The sequence below is a fragment of the Heptranchias perlo genome, chromosome 26, assembly GCF_035084215.1.
Source record: "Heptranchias perlo isolate sHepPer1 chromosome 26, sHepPer1.hap1, whole genome shotgun sequence".
Taxonomy (NCBI): domain Eukaryota; kingdom Metazoa; phylum Chordata; class Chondrichthyes; order Hexanchiformes; family Hexanchidae; genus Heptranchias; species Heptranchias perlo.
In genome coordinates, this window is record NC_090350.1 from 38,231,089 (window position 1) to 38,257,696 (window position 26,608).

General features: G+C 43.1%; 1 protein-coding gene across 10 annotated transcripts in view; it reads right to left on the reverse strand.

The window, feature by feature from the left end:
- pum1 (pumilio RNA-binding family member 1) overlaps positions 1-26,608 on the reverse strand; it is a 122,603-nt gene that overhangs the window by 70,816 nt on the left and 25,179 nt on the right. For 7 of the 10 annotated variants that reach the window (XM_068006842.1, XM_068006838.1, XM_068006837.1 and 4 more), the window contains exons 1-2: positions 19,004-19,087; positions 16,026-16,521 (exon numbers count right to left, since the gene is read on the reverse strand). In XM_068006842.1, coding sequence (XP_067862943.1) covers positions 16,026-16,484 — 459 coding nt within the window. In that variant the 5' untranslated portion in view covers positions 16,485-16,521; positions 19,004-19,087. Of the gene's footprint in view, positions 1-16,025; positions 16,522-19,003; positions 19,088-26,608 lie in introns of those variants that run through there. The other 3 variants (XM_068006833.1, XM_068006834.1, XM_068006835.1) reach the window with 1 other exon arrangement.

The window sequence follows — 26,608 nt, forward strand, 5'->3', positions numbered from 1 at the left end:
CCATACATTCGGTCCCTTCATCCAAGTCATTGATATAGATTGTAAATAGTTGAGGCCCAAGCACTGATCCCTGTGGCACTCCACTCGTTACATCTTGCCGACCTGAAAATGACCCATTCATCCATACTCTGTTTCCTGTTAGCTAATCAATCCTTTATCCATGCTAATATGTTACCCCCTACACCATGAACTCTTATTTTGTGTAGTAGCCTTTGATGTGGCACCTTGTCAAAAGCCTTCTGGAAATCCAAGTACACCACATCCACAGGATCCCCTTTATCCACGATGCTTGTTACTTCCTCAAAGAACACCAATAAATTAGTCAAACACGATTTCCCTTTCACAAAGCCATGTTGACTCTGCCTGATTGCACTGAGATTTTCTAAGTGCCCTGCTATAACCTCATTAATAGCAGATTCTAGCATTTTCCCTATGACAGATGTTAAGCTAACTGGCCTGTAGTTTCCTGCTTTCTGTCTCCCTCCTTTCTTGAATAGAGGAGTTACATTCACTATTTTCCAATCTGATGGGTCCCGTCCAGAATCTAAGGAATTTTGGATAATTAATACCAATGCATCTACTATCTCTGCAGCCACTTCTTTTAAGACCCTAGGATGAAGTCAGTCAGGACCTGGGGACTTGTCAACTTTTAGTTCGAATATTTTTTTCAGAATCCTTTCCCTGGTGATTGCAAATGTTTTAAGTTCCTCCCTCCCTTTCACCTCTTGATTCACAATTATTTCTGGTATGTTATTTGTATCCTCTAAAGTGAAGATGGATGCAAATGTTTTGGAAAACAAAATCTATAATGGTACATTAGAGTGTTTTTCCATAACTGACGTAGGGCAAAAATTTTGCACGCCCACCATAGAAACATAGAAAATAGGAGCAAGAGTCGGCCATTCAGCCCTTCGGGCCTGCTCAGCCATTCAAAATGATCATGGCTGATCATCTAACTCAGTACCCTGTTCCTGCTTTTTCCTCATATCCCTTTAGCATTAAGAAATATATCTATCTCCTTCTTGAAAACATCTAATGACTTGGCCTCCACTGCCTTCTGTGGTTGATAATTCCACAGGTTCACCACCCTCCAAGTGAAGAAATTTCTCCTCATCTCTGTTCTAAATGGCATACCCCGTATCCTGAACTCCCCAGCCATCAGGAACATCCTCCCTGCATCGAATCCTGTTAGAATTTTATATGTTTCAATGAGATCACCTCTCATTCTTCTAAACTCGAGTGAATATAGGCCTAGTCGACCCAATCTCTCCTCATACGTCAGTCCTGCCATCCCAGGAATCAGTCTGGTAAACCTTCATTGCACTCCCTCCATGGAAAGGACATCCTTCCTCAGATAAGGAGACCAAAACTGCACACAATACTCCAGATGTGGTCTCACCAAGGCCCTGTATAACTGCAATAAGTCATCCCTGCTCCTGAACTCAAATCCTCTCGCAATGAAGGCCAACATACCATTCGCCTTCCTAACTGCTTGCTGCACCTGAATGCTTGCTTTCAGCGACTGGTGTACAAGGACACCCAGGTCTTGTTGCACCTCCCCTTTTCCCAATCTATCACCATTCAGATAATAATCTGCCTTTCTGTTTTTACAACCAAAGTGGATAATCTCACATTTATCCACGTTATATTGCATCTGCCACATTCTTGCCCACTCACCCAACTTGTCTAAATCACATTGAAGCCTTTTTGCATCTTCCTCACAGCTCACATTCCACCCCAGCTTTGTGTCGTCTGCAAACTTGGAAATGTTACATTTAGTTCCCTCATCCAAAGCATTGATATATACTGTGAATAGCTGGGGCCCAAGCACTGATCCCTGCGGAACCCCGCTAGTCACTGCCTGCCACCCGGAAAAAGACCCGTTTATTCCTACTCTCTGTTTCCTGTCTGTCAACCAATTCTCAATCCATGCCAGTATATTCCCCCCAATCCCATGTGCTTTAATTTTGCATACTAACCTCTTGTGTGGGACCTTATCAAAAGCCTTCTGAAAATCCAAATACACCACATCCACTGGTTCTCCCCTTTCTATTCTACTAGTTACATCCAATACAATTTGCCGAAATCCTAGGGACAGCATTGGGTGCCCAGAATGAGTGACATTTTCCTCCCTCTACTCGTACAAGATTGTGAACTCCCTAGTAAGTTGCACTCCACAGTGCAGTGTGTTGGACTTCCAATGGGGCAGTGTTTACCACACAGCTCTCTTAATACCAAATAATTAATTACGTTTCTCAAAGCTGTAGTCCCAACCTTCTGCCTTAATCTTTTCTGATGTGAGGTTCGACAATGCTGAAGCTGCTCGACAACTGACACCCGACAACAGGATTTGTGTTCCACCATTACCTGCTGCTTCTTGGTGTGCAATTAGTAAAAATCTAGCAGCAAAGGTCAGCAGCATATTAATACAAACTATACCTTCCTACACTCATTCTCCACCACCACTAAAAGATACGTAACTTTACGAAGGCTGACTGGGAAAAAAAAAACTTAGGTTTCTTTTGCAGTTTGCCTTTATTTCTCTTGCCTCCAATGAGGAAAAATCATTCTGCATCTATGGAGCAATGCCACTTAAATTGACTGTTTACCTCAACAGATCACTTCAGGTTTACTTAATGCAAATAAAGGCAAGCAGAATCTTTCTTCGACCACTAAATATGGTGGGTAGGTAGCTCCCTCAATAGCTCGTTTGGTAAAGGAACTGCCTGGGCCACACAGATCGAAAAGGTGCCAGGTTCAATCCCTGGTCCGTGTTGAGCTATAGCTGATATCTCTACAATTAGTCTAAGTAACTAGGGGCCAGAGAGATAAACAAGGATCAGATCAGGGCTCCCTATCTTGATCCATATTTACCAGATCCTGCTGCAAAGTGTTGAATTGGAGTAGGGACAAGTTTGGGATTGGTGGTGATGCCTCCCCACAGTGGCACAGCCTGTCCACACTCACTATCTAGCCTCACATGTGAAGAATGGCCAGTTAAGAAGGTGGTCAGCAAACACGAAAACACACACCAGCCTGAAAAAGGGTATTATAGGCAGTTTTCTTGGATAACAAGCTGCAGCATTTTATTCACTGAAGTCTAACTTGGAACAGACTGAACATTCACACATAGTGGGTGTGCATTAAACAGTCAAAAAATAACGAGGACAATGAATTACTGATTGCTCAGAATAAAATCTATCACCGCAACCTCAGAACGTAGGCCGCTGACTCAGCATATTTGGATCAAGTTAGTATAAACTTCAACTCATGAAAATAGTCAGTCCTGTTAGTTTTCCTCTCCAGCAGAAAGTAACATTCTGATTCAAATTGAATGCAGTTTCTGCTCAGGTGCTAAGTGTACTCAAGGTACCTGTAACAACAGTTATCCAATTTCCACTGGTATCCTGCTGGACATTGTCAATATCTCTGCTAAAGCAAACATTAGCAAAGAAACAGCAAATGTTTTGGTATATATTGAGATTGAAAAGTAAAACACCTGATTTATGGCCAGGAAAACACTGTATGCAGGGTGATTTGCCTGAGTTTTTTCTGTAATTCTGGAAAAGAGAAATTATTTGATCTGAAGAGCAATCCAATTTCATCAAATTGATTATAACCACAATACTACACAGTGAACAGAAATGATCTAAACATAAAAATGTCTGATTGCAATCGATTAACAAGAACGTTTTACCTGCCAATTACTGTTAAAGGAGACATAAAAGTCATGCATAACTTTATGATCTGTTAAGCATTGAGTAAACAGAGGACTGTGCACCAAATCTTACCAGCAACAGATTTTGTGATTTTAAAAAATGAGTAAGATTTAACAGCAGTCACATACAACTTCTTTCCTAATAATATCTCTCCCATACTTCACTTATACCGCGCTGGCATAGATCAGTTGGGTCGAATGGCCTGTTTCTGTGCTGTTGTAACTATAACAGGTATTGGTTTGATACCAGTACCTCCACAAAGAGCCATGCGAGTGGGTAGCAAGGACCTAAGCAAAGTGAAGCCCTACGCATATAAACGGTTGCACAAACAACTGCCCACTGGCGGTCCTATGTTAGTGATTTGTTCTCCTTTTCCTGATGACTTACTCCCCTCCATGTTGCCTAAGTAAGCCAATACCTTTAGGGGGGCTGTTCTATGGGAGTTGAATGCCCTCTGGTACTTCACGTGCAAATCTATACTATGTAGGCAGGCAGTTTAACAAAAGATGCATCACACATCCAGCCCCAAGTTGGACTTCATCCAATGTCTACATACACACAGGTGTGCACACACTTCCAACAGTGGTTGCTGGATAGTGAACAGCAGCAAGACCATGGCCAATTTTCCATTTTGCTCTTCCTACCCCAAGAGTGCAGAGGCCAATTGTGGTGACCCGACTACCAGATTGGCCAACTCCACACAGATCAGGGATTGAATTTAGGTATTTCCTGGTGTGCACTCAGATGCTTTCACTGACTAAACCTTCAGGAAAGCCATGCTGGTGAATTTTTTCATCAGTAAACAGCAGGTTTGTCAGCTCAACTCTTCATCAATCCTAGATTAGGGGGGGGTGGGTGGGGGGGCACCTAGGGGACCAACGGACATCTGAGGAGCACTTTCAGCTTTTCTGTGAATAAAGACAGCTCTTTGTCTAGCAATGTCTACGTACGCATTCAATCCCAACACTGAAGAGAACCTGAAAGACTCATTCTGAAGGCAATTGACACCAAGGATACATTGTCGGATGAAGGAGCAGTTTGTTCTCTAAAGCAGCATGACGTGAACATTGATACGAGGACGATTCTGGCAGAATGGATGGTCGGCGTGGAGAAAAATTGAGCGATCGCCACAAGCACAAACCCTCAGCATACTATCAGTCTCTGCAACAAAAATAAGTCAATACCCGAAGTGGAGGTGGCAATGCCAGTAAGTAAGGAAAGGGGGCGGTGGGAAACAAGAGAAAAGTGGGATTAGGGAATCAAAGAAGCAAGTTTACAATATTTACTTTGCGCTGATAATAATGTAACTGATGTGAAGAGATGCAGCTCGAGCCTGGGTCTTCAAATCAAATCACACCAAAATTGGCTGCCTTAAACTTAAACCATTCTTCAGTTTCTCTATTGGTTCAAGAAAACCCAATATGAATAATGCAAAATCTGTAGAAGTGGCCCCATCAATGGTACTGAACTCTACATCTAAATTAAGCCTCCAACAAGCAAATTATTTATTATAACAAGGTGGTCAAATATAGGCCACATTAAAAATTAGGAAAGTGGGAGTAAGGAGGAAAGCCAGACAGAACTTTCTCTCAAGGGTTTAATAGAAGTGGAGAATAAGCCAACATGGAGGGCCACTGGAACACAGAATAAATGGACTCAAGAAACAGTGATACATTTCTGCAGAGGGGAGAGATTAGAGGAGGGTACCTGGGACTGATTTCTAGGGTAAGAAAAGGACAGGCTTATTGGGCCTATTAGTGCTTTCCTATTGCTAAAACGTATGTTCTCAACTTGAACTGTTGGTAACATTCTGACTGGAGTAAATCTCATCAAACTGGCATGTTTATAGTGTTCTTCAGCCGCTGGCTCCCATAACACGGGGGTTCTCACAACTCACTAGCACAATTTAATCTGCTGAATTTCTCTTTCTACCAAAGGCACTGGTGACATGTTTTCCACTGCATGCAATGGAACAATCTACCCAGGACCACTGACTAGTTGTTTCCTTCGAAGACTATCAATGGCAGTGCAAAACATATTGTGGAGAAGAAGCAAGGATTCCTAATCAGTCATTTCAATAATCAATGAACTATTTGAATGAAACAACTAGTTAAGACAGCACTGATCAAGATTACTCCTCCAGCACGACTTCCAGATGGAGTTATAGCAACAAACATTAAAAATATAACAGGTTACAAGGTAATTGGTAAATGCTTGCTTGCAGTTTTCACATAACACCACAGTGATCTTACACTGAACTGGGACCTACTCCAACCCATTGGTGCAACCGCCAGATAACTATTCAGTCATTCCGTTGACATAAAAATATTACTGTTATTAATATGCAGCTGAAGAATTTTTCTCGGGGCTTTCCTGAAAGCTCAGTTGGTAAAGCCAGAGTGTAATGAAGTCATACTGACTGGGTGAATTCAATCTGGGGTTTGTGCCATTATCTGATCTCAGCCAGAGTAGGGGAGACGCGACAACTGGCCTCAGCCAGCAGGGGAGACGCGACAACTGGCCTCAGTGAGCAGGGGAGACGCGACAACTGGCCTCAGTGAGCAGGGGAGACGCGACAACTGGCCTCAGTGAGCAGGGGAGACGCGACAACTGGCCTCAGTGAGCAGGGGAGACGCGACAACCGGCCCCAGTGAACCTAGTCTGTTTTTTTTTGGGGGGGGGGGGGGGGGGGAGGCTTTTTAGGGATTCTGATCGCTATCCAGTCCTTACTAGAGCTTTCTATGTGCAATTCAGGTGAGGATAGTATTGGGTTTGACTCAATTCCCAACCCCTACTCGCCTCAAAGAACTGCCTGCTGATACTCACTATCTAACATTACACACAAAGGTGAAGCACCAGGGGCAGCATGACACCCACTTGATGCAGCAAAAAGCACGCACACACACACACACAGGGCAGGGAAAAACCTGGCTGAAATAAAAACATACATTTCCAAAGGAGTATTAAATGCTGTCCAAACATAAATAAGTGGCTTCCTTCATCAACATTAGATCTGTTTTATCTGGCTCAAATCCTGCTGCTGCTGCAAGACCTCACAGCACACAAGATATTATTATACAAATGTGGAGTATTACAGCCACTCAGAGCCTCGAAGCAGCAATTCAAGTGAGTTCTCAGCATTCACATTCTTCATTTCAATGTGAAACAATGCGCTTGTATCTTGAAATTAGTTGCCATAATGTGTATGTGGAGGAGGATGAGACCGAGACCATTATTCATTCATCTATACAAATACCCGAAGAAACAGTAACATTTCAAGCCCCAAGGCCTGTTACAGATACAATTTACCTGCAGCCTGCACCGAATGAAAAATCCACAATTGCATTTTTTGAGAATACATGCAACTATTACTGCCACACCTCTTTGGTTATTCACACTGCAACCAGCTCTCACCTGGTGCAGCCAGAGGCATGACCAAATTAAAGTCTGAGGCTGTTTCATTGAAACGTATAAAATTCTGACAGGACTAGGCAGACTGGATGCAGGGAGGATGTTTCCCCTGGCTGGGGGATCCAGAACGAGGGGTCACAGTCACAGGACATGGGGTAGGGCATTTAGGACTGAGATGAGGAGAAATTTCTTCACTCACAGGGTGTTGAACCTGTGGAATTCTCTACCACAGAAGGCTGTGGAGGCTAAGTCACTGAATATATTTAAGAAAGAGATAAATACATTTCTAGATACAGAAGGTATCAAGGGGTATGGGGAGAGAGCGGGAATATGGTGTTGAGATAGAGGATCAGTCATGATCATATCAAATGGTGGAGCAAGCTCGAAGGGACAAATGGCCTCCTGCTGCTCCTATTTCCTATGTTTGATGATATAAAGCAAATGGGAAATCAGTACAGAGACTTCTTCACCTGCTTTTCTCAATCAGGGGGAACAACATCAAGCCATCTTTTCATCATGATACATCTCTTATGGAAAATAAAAGCATTGCCAGTATTTACATGAGTTTATCTATCTAATTAAGTCTTGTGTACCGCATGCCATATATTAAATCTGTATCAGATAAGACAAAACAAATATCAAGTTTCTCTCATTGGCTCAAATAATCAACTTAAGCATACTGATTCGTCAAAGTTTAGTTCAAAAGGTCCCACAGAAAAGCACCCACTTGAAAGGCTTCAAATTCAAACAATCACTACCTATTTTTTTTTTAGAAGTGGTTCCTGCCACCACTTACTTCTGACCCAGTTGAATATATAGCTGCATAACCATTTACTAGATAAACCCATAAAAGCATTATAATCCCTCTTAAAATCATGAAGTCAACCATATTTTTGGTGGGAGAATGACAAAGTATCAAAACTCTTTTCATACATATACTCCCCAGAATGACAGAAGGAAAGATAAAAAAAGGAAGCATATATTAAGATATTGTATTCTGCAAGCTTATTTTCAAGGACATTTGAATATCTTGATCACTAATTTGGTTATTTTTGTTGTAATCATAGATATATGAAATTATTGTACCTTTTAATACACCAAATTTCTCCTCTCTGTTCTCCTGACCATGCTGATTTCTGCCAAGGAGCTATATGTACTGGATGTCCTCCAGCATCTCAGCCAAGTGGCCATATTTAACACGAGTGCAGGAGGACATCACAATTCATAGTATCATTGTAGGTACAGCACAGGAGGCGGCCATTAGGCCCAACATGCCTGTGCTGGCTCTTTGAAAGAGCTACGCAATTTTTTTCCCTTCAAGTATTTATCCAATTTCCCTTTGAATCTGCTTCCACCAACTCTTTCAGGCAGTGCATGCCACATCATTACAACTCACTGCGTGAAAAAATGTTTCCTCATTTTGCCTCTGGCTCTTTTGCTTATCAACTTAAATCTGTGTCCTCTGGTTACCGACCCTTCTGCCACTGGAAACAGTTTCTCCTTATTCATCAAAACCCTTCATGATTTTGAACACCTCTATTAAATCTCCCCTTAACCTTCTCTGTTCGAAGGAGAACAATCCCAGTTTCTCCACATAACTGAATTCTCTCATCCCTGGTACCATTCTAGTAAATCTTTTCTGCACCCTCTCTAAGGCCTTGACATCCTTCCTAAAGTGTGGTGCCCAGAATTGAACACAATATTCCAGCTGAGGCCTAACCCATGTTTTATAAAGGTTTAGCATTACTTCCTTGCTTTTGCACTCTATGCCTCTATTAATAAAGCCCTCACCCTGTCCTCATCCAATAGCCACATGTGGACATCGCAACAATGATCAGTGGATAACAATCAAGTGCAGGAACCCGAACTGATTTTCTCCTTCCTAGCCTGGAGTTGCTGAGGCCAATCACCACACTGCCTTCTGCCTCAGATTAGATAATTCAGCACATGTCAGGCATTGAACCTGGGACCTCCTGGCTTTATACTGACTTGAGCAAATGAGCTTTCAGAGAGCTAGGTGCGCAATGGTATATTGATATACATCACAAGTTTGACCATGGCAGACGATGGTGGCTGCAATTCCCCAACCTCTGCCAGGACATCAGGGAGAAACACTGAGTAGAAGCCAGGTGTTTCTGCCGAAGAAAGAGATGTTGCCTGCCTCTAAACTTGTGTGTAAAAGAATTTTTAAAAATTCTGTTTCTTTTCCACTGTTTAAGACTGCCAGCATTATTGAGATGACAAGTGATTGACATCATTTGATATAACCAAACAGATCACCAAGGCTACAAATCCTAAAAATAAATCACCAAAGGGGGAGGGGTGTGGGCCGCCTGGTACATACACGTGCCAAATGGCACACTGGCTGGCCCATCCAGACACAAATTACATGGGTCCAAATACATTAACTTTTGTAGGGGTGACTAAAAACATGGTCAAAGAGGCAGGTCTTAAAGGAGGAGAGCGAGGTGTAGAAGTTTAGGAAGAAATTCCTCAGTCAACCTAGACATTGAGAATCAGCAGCATATTAGACGATGCAAGGTATCAAAGATGAGTCCAATCCTGTCCTCAACTGACATCCAACCATGAGCATTTTCTGCAGAAGTCACTAGATATCAATCAGCAGCAAGAATCTTAGCATTTTTCTCCTCTTGCCCATGGACACTCAGGTCAATCAAATCGACTACACAACAGGGATTTAACCTGGGACCTAAAAAGAGCTCCATGCATAAAGCAGACAGAACACCAAGGAGAAAATGCATGCAGCGATTCAGAGATGGTGAGGCCAAAGTGAATGCCAGGGCTGAATTAGGAAGGTAGTGAGGGAAGAGATAACTTGGATTCTGGGGAAAAGATTAAAAGCAAAACTTATGCATCACTTGAGGTGAAAAATTGCTAATGTGGAGCAATTCGCTTTTGAGAAACAATAGGCCGCAGTGAGGGCAATATACTACAAGGATTTTATCCAAAAGAAACATCACTGCTTCGGATAAAAAGGGAGCAAAATGGCTGCAGTCTGTTCATTTCACATTGAGCTGAACCAAAGTCAAGGCTTTACAGCCTGAATCCTTCTTTGGTAATACATTTGTTTCACTTCAGACCTTTTACCCAGTATCAGACCTCTCCAGTCTTGCGGATCAACTGGTGACATGACTCCCAATTCAACACTAGCTTTCCCCTTCCTTACATAGTTTTCGGCTAAATTGTCAAGTTTGCTCCTCGTTAATCTGTTTGTAGAGCTTTCGGGGATAGAGGTGGGATGAGATCTCAAAGCACCTTTGTATGAAAGAAATCACTTCCAATATCCCTTTTTTAATCCTCTATTTTAAAAAAAATATTGTCAGTGAGTAAGGAGCAGGGTTAGGAGAAATTTCTTCACAAAGGGCTGTTGGGAGCATGGAATGTTTTGCCACAGGAAGTGGTTAAGGCAGAGGCGATTGCATCTTTTACAGGAAGACTGGATAAATATTAGAAGCAGAGGAAAATACAAGATTATGGGGAGAGTGAGGCAGTGGGATTAGTTCTTGCACTGCTCTAGCAAAGAGCTGATTCAGACAATGGGCTGAATGGCCGCCTTCTGAGCTGTACTGGAATACATATGATGCAGAAAAAAATCTTTCTAGCTCCCAATGGTTGAGCAAGTTTATCCAGTGAGTAGCAGTTTTAATCTTAGAAATAACTTCACTTTTAGTCTTTCCTCTGATGATTAGTCCTACTTTATTTATAGCCTTCAGAAAAAAAAACTCTGATTTAGTATAATCTTTTGTTCCCTAATTCTAGTCAAAAGACAAGACTACAATTCCAACATCTGTCCTAAAGTTTTTTTTAAAATCTGTTCACGACATTGGTGACACGGGAAAGGCCGCGCTTATTGCCCATCCTTAGTTGTTCCGAGGTGGTGGTAGGCACTCCCGAACCAGTGCAGTCCTTGTGGTGATGGTGTTCCACCCACAATGATGTTGGCTGGGGAATTCCAAGACAGCAGTTGCTTTACAACCAAGTGGCTTACTAGGACACCAGATGGCTTTAAAAGTCAATGGGTCAGCCAGACCAGATAGGGGTGGCAAATTCCCTTCCCTGAAGGATATGAGGCAACCGGTGGGTTCTTACAATCCAGCAGCTTTCATGGTCATTTCTTCTCCTGGTGCCAGCCCACAAATTACCAGAGTTATTGAATTCAATTTCACTACTTGCCATGATAGGATTTGAACTCTCAACCTGCTAGTCCAGTATCATAACTAATAAGCTCAGTAGTTATCAAACTGGATTAGCAATACAGTTCTGGATGACTGACCAGTATTGCTTGCACCCTGGAAACAATTTTAATTTCAGTCTCAGTATTTCAAATTTTAGTTTTCATAAATTCGTGGAATTTTACAGTGTGAGACCATCCCTCCCATCGTGCACTCTCTGAAATAGCCATACCAAATTTGCATTTGTAGAACACCTTTAAACTTTAAAAAAAGTAACAACCCAAGACGCATCTTACAGGCATAATTTGACAAGAATGGGCACCGAGCCAAAGGAGATATTTGGAGGGATGACCAAAAGCTTGAGCAGCAGTTGGGTTTTAAGGAGGGTCTTAAAGAGGTGGAGAGTCAGGGTGGTTGAGAAAGGGAATTCCAAAGTGGGTCCTATGCAGCTGATGGCACGGCCACCAATGGTGAGGTGAGCATAAGAGGCCAGAGTTGGAGGAATGGTATGAGGAGATTACAGAGATGGAGAGGGTGAAGCTATGAAGGGAATTAAACACGAGGATGAGAATTTTTAATTAGAGGCACTGTAGGACCAGAGCTAATGGAGGTTGGCAAGTATAGGACTGATGGGTGAACGGGACAATGGATTGGATACAGAGTTTTGGATGAGCTGAAGTCTACAGGGGTGAAGGATGAGGGGCCAGCCAGGAGAGCATTGGAGACCACGTACTTCCATTCTCCTGACCTTTCGTTGTTTGTACCCTTTAAAATTTTTCTTTTTCCAAACATTTGAAGTTTTCTATTCCTTTTAATGTAGTGGACAAAAATACCATTAATTTTATTCAATGATTATTTGCTTCATTTTAGATGATAAAAACAACCCTGATGAGTAGCTAGACCTGGAAAGTCCCGGGTTTGATACCCAGTCCAGAAAGACTTAGCTGATCTCAACTGGGGATGCAGCAAGGACACCACTGGTTCGGCGCCTCTGGGTTCAGGGAGGGGGAAAATTGGTGAGGGTTCCTGCTCCTGTTTTTTTTCAGCGTGCAACCCTTGGAGGAAATGCACATGCATGAATGTCAAGTGAGGACTGAATTCAGATGTGAGCACCCCCCCTATTGTTGAATAGTTTCCAAATGTGCAACCAAAGCCTTCAGGAAAGAAGGGGTGGGGAAAAAAAAACTGGTTAGAAAAACTGGCACGAGAGAACAAAAATTCACGGAGAATTCTCTGTACACCCTCAAACTGAAATGAGACACATTGTGCAAATAAAGAAATAGTATTTTTCGGCAAGTTCAGAAAAATAGGCAAGTGAAAGATTTAAGTGAGCCAAAACTAAGGCAATAAAGAAACTGTTTAAAAGAAAATAAACAAAATGACTTGTTTTGTCGGTGTCTGAAAGATCTCCATGCTTATGTATTTTAATTCTCAGTCGCCTCCCACCTCTATGGTATAGGATGAAAACACTAACACACTGAACCTTTGACAATACTGATAAACACATCTTCCAAAATATTCAGTGATATCCTTCCCATCTGGCACTTCCATAGCTACAGGCTTCAAATACAAAACAACAAAAAATGCCCACTTTCACCAATGCAGTTTAGCCAGTCACTTGGAAAAACATGTTCTGCAACACTATTTAATGGGTACGCTGTATTCAAGTGCAAAAATGCAAGTCTTCGCTGCATCAACGCTGTAAATTAAAAACCATATCTCTATTTTTCCTCTAAACAGAGGGGAGTACAAACGCAATTTTGAAGTGTTCTTACCAAAATGACTCATGCCAGATCTCACAGAAAGTGAATTATAAATCAACAAATTGCATTTTTTGATTGGACACTCTCTCCGTCCCTCCCTCTGAAGGCAGCAACATGTGCTAGGTACAGTCCCATGGGGACCAGGAGCCTCATGGTACCTTGCCCAACTGGCCATTCTTCACATGTAAATTTAGGAAGCGTCGTCATATAGAACTTCATAGGAGTGACTGCAGCCAAGCCCTGTCCTGTCCTGTCCCATGAAATCTTGGCTGGTTTGCCTCCTTCCCAAACACTGGGCACCCAAGCTAGGTCAGAAATCAAACTTGGGATCTTCCAGGTCTTTATGATTCAGTACTATTGCATATTGTGCATTGCTCCACTAAGCCAGGAGGAAACCCAACTTCTACACATGGTGGCCAGGGTTTTCCACTCCAGTGGTCCCCAGCCTGCAATTTTGGGCTGAGGGAACACAGAAGTGAAAAATCTATTTAAAAAAAACCTTCCCAAACGTCTAGTTGGTAAGGGCAGCACCCTACACAGTACAATGCCACACAGAACAGGTGGCCCCAGATTTAGTCTCATCCCTTTGCTTCGTTAGGTCACAGCTGAGCACTACAACTGTCCTCAGAAAGAGGAAAAGTTACTCAGGATTCTCACTCTTGACCACTATCCAATAAAAGAGCATACCTGCAGATGTCGAGAGAGATGATGATCAGGCCTGGATGTGGTGCCCTCTACTGTTCCAACAGCCCATTAACAGTCATTATCTCAGGCCCACATCTGAAAAATAGCCACTTGAATATGGATCCCATCGGTTGTAGGACTGTGTGCCAACAAAGCTCAGCGTGCAAGGGAGGGCAGAAACTAATTTATAAACACTATTAAATTATGCACTCGATGTTGAAGTAGCACTTTTCTAATTATATGTTACAAATACTGGCTTGACTTTGGTCCAATTCCATTATTCAATTGTACTTCAGCATTTCTCTTAACAAACCAAGCAACTTTTAGGAAGACTTCAAAATTCTCTCCCAGCAAGAGACATACATCAAAGTAAAACAAGGAACTTGTGATGCAAGAAACTGGGTGTGAACCTGAATTGTATTATCTACGGTAAACAGGTTTGTAAACCAATTCACTATGCAACAGAACATTTCAAACAATTACTTTATCCCTGATATCTTAACTGGGGAGTTTAAAAAAAATAAACTCAGACTCATTAGCAGACCTATTATTATTAGCATGATAATTATTTACTTTTTTCTTCCTGAAATCAGTTAACATGCAGTGTCACTATAGCAGTCAAGTTTGATTTTCCCCTCAATATGTGCTGCTAGCACTGGTTACTTTTGTAGTTAATAACTTCACGTTTCGCAAGCCGAACTGACTGATGAGAATGCACAACTTTAGTTTCCCACAATTATGCACATGCGCTGCCCAAAGTGAACGATTTCTTGAACAAATGTAGACAGTTCTACAGTAGACACGAACTAAAAACCTGTCTTCCTCACTCCACCCACCATACAGATGTTCAAGTTCTTAAGTGGTCTGACCTCTACTCAATACTACTGGACACACAGCCTGTGATCAAATGGAACCGACGTAGCAAAGACGAATAGAGCAAAACAGCACATCACCAAATTGAAAAAGATGCGAAAACTAGAGATATCAATAGAGATGTCACTGAAAAAAACAAAAATGTTTGTTTTATGCCTTCCTAAAGGCACGGTTCACAGCACCAACAGCCCTCATACGTCTCCCAATTAATTCTTGCACAAACATTTATTTATTGAGGAAAGAAAAAATAAGTAGTGTACACAAAAGGAGCACCCTCTCCCAACGGTTCAGCTCGTGCTAACCAAGTCAAAATGCCACCAGCCATGACCACTGGTCCATGTTCAGTTAGTTAATCTCAACTAGGGTGGCGCTGTAGGGACAACCCAATTAGCCTCAGCATCCCTGTGTGTTTTTTAAAATTTGTTTTCGGCATGTGGGCAATGCTGGCAAAGCACCATTTATTGCCAATCCCTAATTGCGGAAAAGGTAATCGTTTGCCTGTCTCCTTGAGCCGCTGCAGTCGTTGAGCCGATGGTGTTAGGCGAGACATTTCAGGATTCTGACCCAGTGACAACGGGGAACAAAAATCACAAAAGATTTTTTTTACCCCTGATCGATATCTAATGAATCCTGCTGGAGAGTGCCCATATTGGGTGAGGACGGGATGAACACCAACAATCACTATCCGGTATCGCACATTAAGGCCGGCTGCTTTGGCAAAATACTAGACAGCGCCTGTGAAACCGCACCCCAGCAGAATTCAAGATTCAGTGCCTTCGGGAGTGCTTTACATCCAATGAATTTACTTGTGAAGGGTAGGCACTGTTATTAAGTAGGCAAATGCAACAGCCAATTTGCACACAGCAAGGTCACACTAAAAAAAAAAGCGATAAATGACCGGATAATCTGTTTTTGATAATTCTGGTTGAAGGATGAGAGGAGAACTCCCCCTGCTCTTCTTCGAATAGTGCCACAAGATCTTTTACATCCACTTAAACTGAGGCCATGTCTGCCTGTTCAACGCCTCATCTCCAAACGGAGCAGCACTCCCTCAGTACTGCACTGAAGCGCCTTGGGACATTTTACTACATTAAGGCGCTATATAAATGCAAGTCAATGTTGTTGTGGAAGTGGCAGCCTAGGTTCCGGGCTCAAGTCCTTGAGTGGGGATTGAACGCACGACCTTCTGGCTCAAGAGATTAAATAAGAAATATTCTTAATTTCATCCCCATTGATGGAATATATATTTAGATTTAGGATTATTGCAGCGTCAAATACAAACGGAGATGTTTATGGTCTGCAATGTGTTTGGCTGTATGTTATTTTGGGTGAGCGATTGGGAAATGTCTTGAGTGCTTTATACACAAAGGAAAAGCACTGACCTGGTGATGTTCAACATGGATGCTGTCTCCTGTAGGCCAGCGGTGCTTCCCATTGTAACCGCCGCCGCCTCCTCCTCCTCCGCCGCCACCTCCACTGCCACCACCCCCGGCTCCGCCACCGCCTCCGCCTCCTCCCAGATGCTCCCCGGGCTGCCGCTGGAAGAAATAATCCACCATGGCATCGTCCTGCGAGCGGCCCGCGGCCAGCGCAAGCGCCGGCACCACCACCGGCACGGGAGGCCCCATCGAGCCGGGGCCTTGCGTGGAGACCGAGGCGGCGGCCAGCGCCTGGGAGGCGGCGTGCTGCTGTTGTTGCTGCTGCTGCTGCTGCTGGGGGCCGGCGGCGGAAGGTCCCGTTAACACCACGGGCATGTTGTGAGCGACGCTGTTACCGAGACTGTCCTGAGGCGGCGGAGGCTGCTGCTGGGGGAGGGAGTCCTGCCAGAGCACTTCATTCATACCTTAAAAACACAGGGAACAACCATTCCACCTATACCTGCAAAATAAAACACAAAAATAAAACACAGTTTAAAACATCTCATCAAACCATAAAAAAAGTGTATTAAATAAAAAAAAAAGCAAAATGTGTTTGATATTTTGCTTTTAATAAAAAGGTATTGAAAATCCAAGTTTTGTTTAAAAAATGCACAGGATTGTTTTGAACATGTTCTTACTGAAAATGGGCTTTGATGGCACAACAAGCAACTCCCAACCCAAGTGTTGGAATATATTTTACTGTTAATTTAAAAATGATCACATGAAAATTAAGGGAGTTTTTTTCTCTCCCCCTTTTAAAGCTAGGCTTTCAAAAATAGGTACATGAACATGCAAATCTATCCCCCAATATCCTCCAGCGTATTAACATTTTATTTTCACAAAAATAAAAAAAAAACCCAACATATACATTTAACAAATGGAAAATAGAACTGAACAGGAAGGCTTCTCTTAAAAATGGCTTTGAGCAGCACGTGATCATGCAACTCACTCCTTCACTATAACCCATGTGTTGGAAGATATTTTACATGCAAAAAAAAACCATCAATGCATAAATTCAGGGGAACATGCCAGAAGAACATGTATTTTTTAAATTAATTATATCTTTAAATAGCACATGACCATGTAATCCCCGCCATCAATATTTTCCATGTGCCAAAGTACAAATTTACCATTATATAAAAAATTAACACTGAAATTCAAAATACAGTAGTGATCTTAGACTAGCACTGAACATGCAGCCCCCCCATGTGTCTTGACACTGCACAATGTACAGATTCAACAAAGGGAAACAGGCCTGGATTTGAAGCTGAAATATAGAATGTGTAAAAATGTTAAAAGTGCTGGGTGGGGAAAATTTTGCTCTGACTGGAAATCTCCAGCCTGCCCAGTTTTTCACGTAATCGCCACTGAATACTAAGTGTGTATTCTAAATAATGGTTGTGACTAACACGTGGACATGCAACCTCACCTTTATATCCATGTGTTTGAGCATGTATTTATTAAAAATATACAAATTCGAAACAGGATTGACTGGAAAGTGTTAAATTGCAGTTTGATTTAAAACAAGCTTTCTTGACTTGTAATTCCATGTAATTCACACCCCTCATCAATTGTGCTTTTTATACACTCATAAAAGGAATATTAAGTACATATATATATATATTTTTATATATAAGGGAGCGGGGGAATTATACCATCCAACTAATCAAATCCATGCGTTCCATACATCTTTCAACACAACACACAAACACAGTGTGTTCCAGTTAAAATATTTGCTTTGCATAATTACATCAAAGAGAAATTACTGAATTCACTGGATTTTTTTGTTTCATCGAAATGTATGTGTTCAACTATCTATTATCCCCAGTTGAATCTATATCTACTTGGAAAGAGTGATATTCAACATATTCTTCAAAACAAAAATTGTTTTACCAATTAATGCAAAAATATACATTCTATAAACATATCCATGGCAGATTTTTTTTTAATTTGTCTTTTAAACCCAAAGTAAGCTTCTGGAACAGCTACAGTTGGGACATATGCAAAAAGCATACAACTTTCCTAATTACAGGCCTGGTAGGACTGCACCAACACCTACAAAGAAGGAAAAAAATCCCCCAACATCTGAATTTTTAGACTATACCAGGTCTCATTTTCTGGTCGAAATAATGAACCCAACCGATTCGGCACACAAACTAGCTTTCATCAATTTCAATATCTGTCCCATCAGCATTAAAAACATGGGAATTACAACTTACGAAAATGTTTTTTTTTCCCCCTTAGGGAACCTTATCTCTTAACCAAATAACTAATTCCACCAAGATAAGAAAAAATGATATCAAAAATATAGTAAGTTCCAACATATATTTCATATAAAAATCTTTTACACAACAAATCTTAGTTTTACACAAGTGCAATGCCCTCCACATTGAATACACACACCACACATTTCACAACCCTCTCCAATTCAAATCTACATTTCAAGCTTTTAAAAAGTAAACAACAAATATCTCAATTGATGTTGCAATTATGAAAACAAGCCCAGCATTTCATGCACTGAAACTAGCCTTCCTTCCCCATTGTAAAAGCCTCGTTTCCTGAAATCATTGAAACCAGCCACATTTTTCACAAACTTTAACCATCTGGCTTTGTGCAGAGGTGGACGAGCCCTTAAAATTTATCCCCTTTCTCCCCCCCCCCCCTACTAAAATGCCCCCTTTAGTTACAATGCTGCTTGTTCTTCCCCTCCTCCACACATCACCCCCCCCCCCCCCCTTCCCCACTTTAACACACACACACCACACACACACACATTACAACAATGGCCCCCGAGCCTAAACACTGGGCAGAAAGGGGCGCTGAGGGAAAACAAGCCGCAGAAATCTACCCCCCTCCGGCACCCCGCCGCCCCCCAATATCGGGCTCTCCGGGTCGCTGGGTGTTTAAGCTGTCGATCGGCGGGGTCGGGCTGGGATACTCACAGGCAGAGCGGGTGGATTGCAGCGGATTGCGGCCCCTCTCAATCCTTCTTCTTTACAACATGGCGCTACACTGGGACACACGGGCGCAAAGCATCCTGGGTGAGGGCAGCCTCCCATCCCCCCCCCACCACCGACTCTGCCTTTGTTTTACTTGAAGCTTTACTTACAGTGTCTTAGAAACAGGTGACAGCCTCATCCACAAACCCTTCTCTTCAATCATTTATTAAATATATATATATATTAATATTCTTAATTTCTACAAATATTAAAAGGCAATTTAAAGGGGGGGGAAAAAAAATCACCAGCCAAATACCTCCCTTCAAAGGTATTGACAATATAATCCTTGCAACCACAAATTAGGTCTAATTTTTCTTATTGTAGATTTACACTATGACCTCCAGTAATTTAACACTTATTAAAAGAAAGCAAAAAACAAATGGAGTGTAACAGCAGCCCGAGTTACATGCTGGAGAGATTTTTGTCAGTAAAAGGTCGAAAACTACAAAGAAGTGCTGCTAATTTTATCAGAAATTTGTGTTTCGAGAGCTTTGATAAACTATAATTCAGTGAAATATTGATTTTCATTGTAGGCCAACGTTGCAATTGCACTCGTGCTAGTAAGAGCAAATCGCGCTAGGGCTGCACAAGTCAAATATGGTGCACTACCACCAAGAGCTGCACAGTGCGATTTGCACCCGGCAGCGCCCAAATTGTACCAAAGGCTAAAAATTACACACCAACCAGAGCGGCAAATGTGCATAAAAAAAAAGAGTGGGGGTCGGGAATGTAAGGGGCAATTCCAGAATTTGGAACAACAGCAGAGGGGAACATAAACATGTTTAAAAAAAGAGGGCTGGGGTACACATCCGCACCCGTCACATTTGTGCTTTTGCACTCTTACAGTCACAAGAAAGCAATGGAGATGCAGGTTTACACAAACAACAACTTGCATTTATATAGTGCCTTTAATGTAGAAAAACATCCCAAGGTGCTTCACAGGGGCGTAATTAGACAAAATTGACACCGAGCCAAAGAAGACGACATTAGGACAGGTGACAGAGATAGGTTTTAAGGAGTGTCTTAGAGGAAGAGAGCGAGGTGGAGAGGTTTAGGGAGAGAATTCCAGAGCTTAGTGCCCGTACGGCTGAAGGCATGGCCGCCAATGGTGGGGCGAAGGAAGTGGGGGATGCACAAGAGGCCAGAGTTGGAAGAACAGAGAGTTCTCGGAGGGCTGGAAGAGGTTATAGAGATAGGGATGGGCGAGGCCACAGAGGAATTTGAACACGAGGATGAGATTTTTTTTTTAAATCGAGGCATTGGTGGACCAGGAGGCAATGTAAGTCACCAAGCATAGGGGTGATGGGCGAACAGGATTTTTTGCCAGTTTGAATACGGACAGCAGAGTTTTGGATGAGCTCAAGTTAATGGAGGGTGGAAGATGGGAAGCCGGCCTGGAGAGCATTGGATTAGTTGAGACTGGAGGTAACAAAAGCATGGATGAGAGCTTCAGTAGCAGAATGGCTGAGGCAGGGACGGAGACAGGCGATATTACAGAGGTGGAAGTTGGCGGTCTCTGTGCTGTAGCGGATATGGGGTCGGATGCTCAGCTCAGGGTTAAATAGGATGCCAAGGTTGCTAACAGTGTGGTTCAGCCTGAGACAGTGGCCAGGGAGGGACATGGAATCAGTGGCTATGAAACGGAGTTTGTGACATGGGCCTAAGACAATGAAACATAGAAACATAAAAAATAGGAGCAGGAGGAGGCCATTCGGCCCTTCAAGCCTGCTCCGCCATTCAATATGATCATGGCTGATCCTCTATCTCAATACCATATTCCCGCTCTCTCCCCATACCTCTTGATGCCTTTTGTGTCTAGAAATCTATCTATCTCCTTCAGAAATCTATCCAGCTCCTTCTACAATGGCTTTGGTATTCCCAATGTTTAATTGTAGGAAATTTCTGCTCATCCAGGACTGGATGTAGGATAAGCAGTCTGACAATACAGAGACACTGGAGGGGTCGAGAGAAGTGGCGGTGAGGTCGCGCTGGGTGTCATCAACATACACCTGACTTCGTGTCTTCGGATAATTTTGCCAAGGGACAGCATGTAGATAAGAAATAGGAGGGAGCCAAGGATAGATCGTTGGGGGACTCCAGAGGTAATGTGCAGAGGTAGGAAGAGAAGCCATTGCAGGAGATTCTCTGGCTACGACTATATAGGTAAGAGTGGAACCAGGCGAGGACAGTCCCGCTCAGCTGGACAACAGAGGAGAGAAGTTGGAGGCGGATGATGTTATCAACCGAGTCCAAGACTGCAGACAGGTTGAGAAGGATGAGGAGGGATAGTTTACCACAGTCACAGGCACATAGGATGTCATTTCTGACTTTGCTTAGGGCCACTTCACTGCTGTGGCACTTGATTGCAGAGGTTCAAACATGGAGTTGCAGGAAACATGGAGTTGGGAGATGGCAACACATTCAAGGACTTTGGAGGGGAAAGGGAGTTTGGAAATGGGACCCTAGTTTGCAAGGACAGGGGGGTCAAGTGTTGTTTTTTTGAGGGGGGTGCGGTGGTGATGATGGCATATTTGAAAGGGAGGGAACCGTTCATAATATCAACTAGCATGGGGGCCAGGAATGGAAATTGGTTGGTCAGGTTTGTGGGAATAAGGTCGAGAGAGCAGGAGGTGGACCTCAGGAACAAGATGAGCTTAGAGAGGGTATATGGGGAGATAGGAGAGAAACTAGAAAAAGATGTGAGTTCAGAGCTAGGGCACAGGTACATCTTCACTTCATGCTAAAATTCCAATGTTTTGAGAGGATGGGCACAAGGGACCAAATTCTCCAATTACTTGTTAGAAAAAAGATTCAATGAATTTACATTTATATAGCCACTTTCATAACCTCAGGATGTCCCAAAACACAAAGTACTTTTGAAGGGTAGTTCTTATTGTAATGAAGGGAAGCACTGGAGCCAATTTGTGCACAGCAAGGTCCCACAAACAGGAATGAGATCATTTACTAAATAATCTGTTTTTTAGTGGTGTTGGTTTTGAGATAAGGGTTGGCCAGGACACCAGGAGAACTCCCCCGCTCCTCAACGGATAGTGCCCTGGGATCTTTTATGTCCACCTGCAAGAACAGACAAGGCCTCGGTTTAAAAATCACATTCAAAAGACAGCACCCTCCGACAGTGCAGCACTCCCTCAGCACTGCACTGCAGTGTCAGTTTAGATTACGTGCTCAAGTACCTGGTGTGGGGCGTGAACTCATGACCTTCCAACTCAAAGGCAAGAGTGCTGCCACTGACACCATGTTAAAAACTCTTGCTTGCAACACACCCAAGCACATTTTAAACCTAGTCTGACACTCACTGGTTTTACATTCCATGCAGTGACAGGGACAAGTGGTGCGTCAGTCCACCTGAAGGGATCTCACACCATGGAATACACAGAAGCAGACCGGGGGCCCAGTCTGTAGTTATACCATCACTTTTGCGACATTGCAAGGTAAAAATGACTGCATAACTGCACCCCAGAATCATTCAAATTTTTTTTTAGTCGTTCATTAGGATGTGGGCGTCGCTGGCGAGGCCAGCATTTATTGCCCATCCCAATTGCCCTTGAGAAGGTGGTGGTGAGCCACCTTCTTGAACTGCTGCAGTCCGTGTGGTGAAGGTTCTCCCACAGTGCTGTTAGGAAGGGAGTTCCAGGATTTTGACCCAGCGATGATGAAGGAACGGCGATATATTTCCAAGTCGGGATGGTGTGTGACTTGGAGGGGAAGGTGCAGGTGGTGTTGTTCCCATGTGCCTGCTGCTCTTGTCCTTCTAGGTGGTGAAGGTCGCAGGTTTGGGAGGTGCTGTCGAAGAAGCCTTGGCGAGTTGCTGCAGTGCATCCTGTGGATGGTACACACTGCAGCCAGTGTGCGCCGGTGGTGAAGGGAGTGAATGTTTAGGATGGTGGATGGGGTGCCAATCAAGCGGGCTGCTTTGTCCTGGATGGTGTCGAGCTTCTTGAGTGTTGTTGGAGTTGCACTCATCCAGGCAAGTGGAGAGTATTCCATCACACTCCTGACTTATGCCTTGTGGTGGTGGAAAGGCTTTGGGAAGTCAGGAGGTGAGTCACTCGCCGCAGAATACCCAGCCTCTGACCTGCTCTTGTAGCCACAGTATTTATGTGGCTGGTCCAGTTAAGTTTCTGGTCAATGGTGACCCCCAGGATGTTGACTGTGGGGGATTCGGCGAAGATAATGCCGTTGAATGTCAAGGGAGCTTTCTCTTGTTGGAGTTGGTCACTGCCTGGCACTTGTCTGGTGCAAATGTTACTTGCCACTTATCAGCCCAAGCCTGGATCTTGCTGCATGCAGGCACGGACTGCTTCATTATCTGAGGGGTTGCGAATGGAACTGAACACACTGCAATCATCAGCGAACATCCCCATTTCTGACCTTGAGAAGGTCTTTGATGAAGCAGCTGAAGATGGTTGGGCCTAGAACACTGCCTTGAGGAACTCCTCCAGCAATGTCCTGGGGCTGAGATGATTGGCCTCCAACAACCACTACCATCTTCCTTTGTGCAAGGTATGACTCCAGCCACTGGAGAGTTTTCCCCGATTCCCACTGACTTCAATTTTACTCGGGCTTCTTGTTGCCACACTCTGTCAAATTCTGCCTTGATGTCAAGGGCATTCACTCTCACCTCACCTCTGGAATTCAGCTCTTTTGTCCATTTTGAAGATATTGGTGATTATATACAAATCTCACTAAATTCAAAACCAATTTTCGGGAAAAAAAGTTAGTGTAAATCTGAAGTAAAAATCATAACCCAGATCAAGGTTTATGTTAACTTGTCTTTTCCAGTTTCAGAAACTGACAGAGCAGCTATATATTTTCAGAATTACCTTGTTTTGTTTTGTCTGCATAACAACAGGGTCTGCACTTAAAAGATATTGCATTGGTTATGAAGTGCTTTGGGAAATCCTGTGGATGTGATGAGGCACTACATAAATGCAAAGTTCTCTCCTTGTTTTTATTTCTGAATGTGCTCTATTTCAAATTTACACCAATTGCAGTTTTTTTTTTTGACCTCTAGAATATATTCCAGAAGTGGATATGAAATTATTGAGAATCATTGCAGTTAAAGGAGTGCAAAAGGATAAATCCACAATATTGCTTTAAATTGAATTGCGATAATAGGACAAAACTCGGTAAATTAGGACTGATATAAGGAAATACTTCTTCACACAATTCCATCGAATCTCCAGCACAGAAACAGGCCATTCAGCCCATCTAGTCAATGCCGGCATTAATGCTCCACACGAGCTTCTTCCCACCCTACTTCATCTAACTCTATCAGTTTTACATTCTTGCCACTCTCTGGGTAAAGAAGTTTCTCCTGAATTCCCTATTGGATTTATTAGTGACCATTTATATTTATGACCTCTAGTTTTGGTCTCCCTCACAAGTGGAAACATTTTCTCTACATCTACTCTATCAAACCCAATCATTATCTTAAAAACCTCTATCAGGTCACCCCTCAGCCTTCTCTTCTCTACAAGAGCCCTAGCACATTCAGCCTTTCCTGTTAACAGTAAGAATATATTAAAATGTGGGGGCGGGTGGGGGGGAAAGACAACAAAAGGCTACTTGGGTCAACAAACCCAAAACTGCTAACAGACCAACGTAGGTGCCTATGCATTTACTTAATCCCTTAAAAGTGGCAAATAACAATAAGCAAAGCTTCGATCAACACATGGAATGGACTCCCAGAAATATTGGTGGAAGCAAAAACCGTGGAGTCATTTAAGAACCAATTGGACATTGCAATGGAGGGACTTTAGCATCCCTCTAGATGGATGAATTAAGATGGGCTGAATGGCCATCCTCATTCGTAATTATCTTGTGATCTGGTGTTGTTACAATAGCAAATACAAACCATCAGCATGTTTACAATACACAGTGAACCATTCAATAAAGCTGGAAATTTATGTGCCGGCACCAGAAGAAAATAAGCATGAAAAATAACAGATTGCCATAAAAACCCAACTGGTTCACTAATGTCCTTCAGGGAAGGGAACCTGCCATTCCTACCTGGTCTGGCCCATATGTGACTCCAGTCCCGCATTATGTGCTTGAGTCCTAATGCCCTCTGAAGTGGCCTGTTTGTCAGATCAAAGACTACGCTGAAAAAGTTCCACCACCAACTTAAAATGGGCAGTAAACACAGACCTGCCAGCGTCGCTCACATTCCGAGAAATAAAACAAATTAACCCAAAATGCTGACCCTCGTTTTCTTTCAGTCGCTGATGGACCTGCATCATTTTCTGTTCTTAATGACAAAAAAACCCCCCACCACCATTGAAAAAAAACCCACCTCCATTGACTCCACAGCAGATTATGAAAAGATACAGGTGGATGGTTTGAAGATTGACCTTATCTCAGGAGTCAGATAAACATCTGCGTTATCCAGACCCCTCGATGCGATTACTGCTCTGTATCTATTACATTCTGTATCTGTATCAATAGAAATACTTTGAATAATTCTGGCATGCTAATATTTGCTGAGATTCCTTCCTGTCACATGCGGTACAAGGTGCCATGACTAATTTCCAGAAGTAACTCTGGCGCCTTTATTGGATGGTTCCAAGCACTTGAGCAGATCCTTTGAAAATAAGTTCCAACTTTTAATAAACATTCTCCCTTTCTCTCCTCTCCTTAAAACACCGATTTATGCTGAGTGGCACATGCTTCTGCTACCTCGACCCATTGGCCATGAGAGTGTGTGTGTCTACTGTGCCACTCGACCATGTGCAATACCATTCCTGCTCTCATTCAATACCCACATCTGTGCACTTTCTAGCAGGGGTCAGCAGGCCATAAGCAGGGAACCTCACTGACTTTTCCCCTTGCTAGCTCAAGGCAGTGAGGCCAATTGTAGTGCTTCCAACTACTGCCCCAGCTGAGATCAGCTAACTTAACACCAGGGGTCGAATCCAAGGCCTACTGTGTCAGTCGTAGCTCGGTGGGTAGCACTCTCGCCTCTGAGTCAGAAGTTTGTGGGTTCGAGTCCCACTCCATAGACTGGAGCACAAAATCCAGGCTGACACCCCTCGTGCAGTACTGAGGGAAGTGCTGCACTGTCGGAGGTGCCGTCAAACCGAGGCCCCGTCTGTCCTCTCAGGTGGACGTAAAAGATCCCATTGCACGATTTCGATGAAGAGCAGGGGAGTTCTCCCCTGGCGTCCTGGCCAATATTTACCCCTCAACCAACATCACTAAAAACAGATGATTCTGATCATTTATCTCATTGTTGTTTGTAGGACTTTACTGTGCGCAAATTGGCTGCCGTGTTTCCAACATTACAACAGTGACAGTGCTTCGAAAGTACTTCACTGGTTGCAAAGCACTTTGGGACGTCCCAAGGCGGTGAATGAAGCTGTACAAATGCAAGTCTGTCTTTCTCTTACTGGCTTGTACGCCTTAGCATGGCGTGCTCACCAGTAATGTAACTTGTGACGTCAGTACTGTGTAGCAGAACCCAGACCAGTTACTCCACCGATTATTTTCCCACATCTCCATCGTCAGATACACAGCTAGCGCTCACTG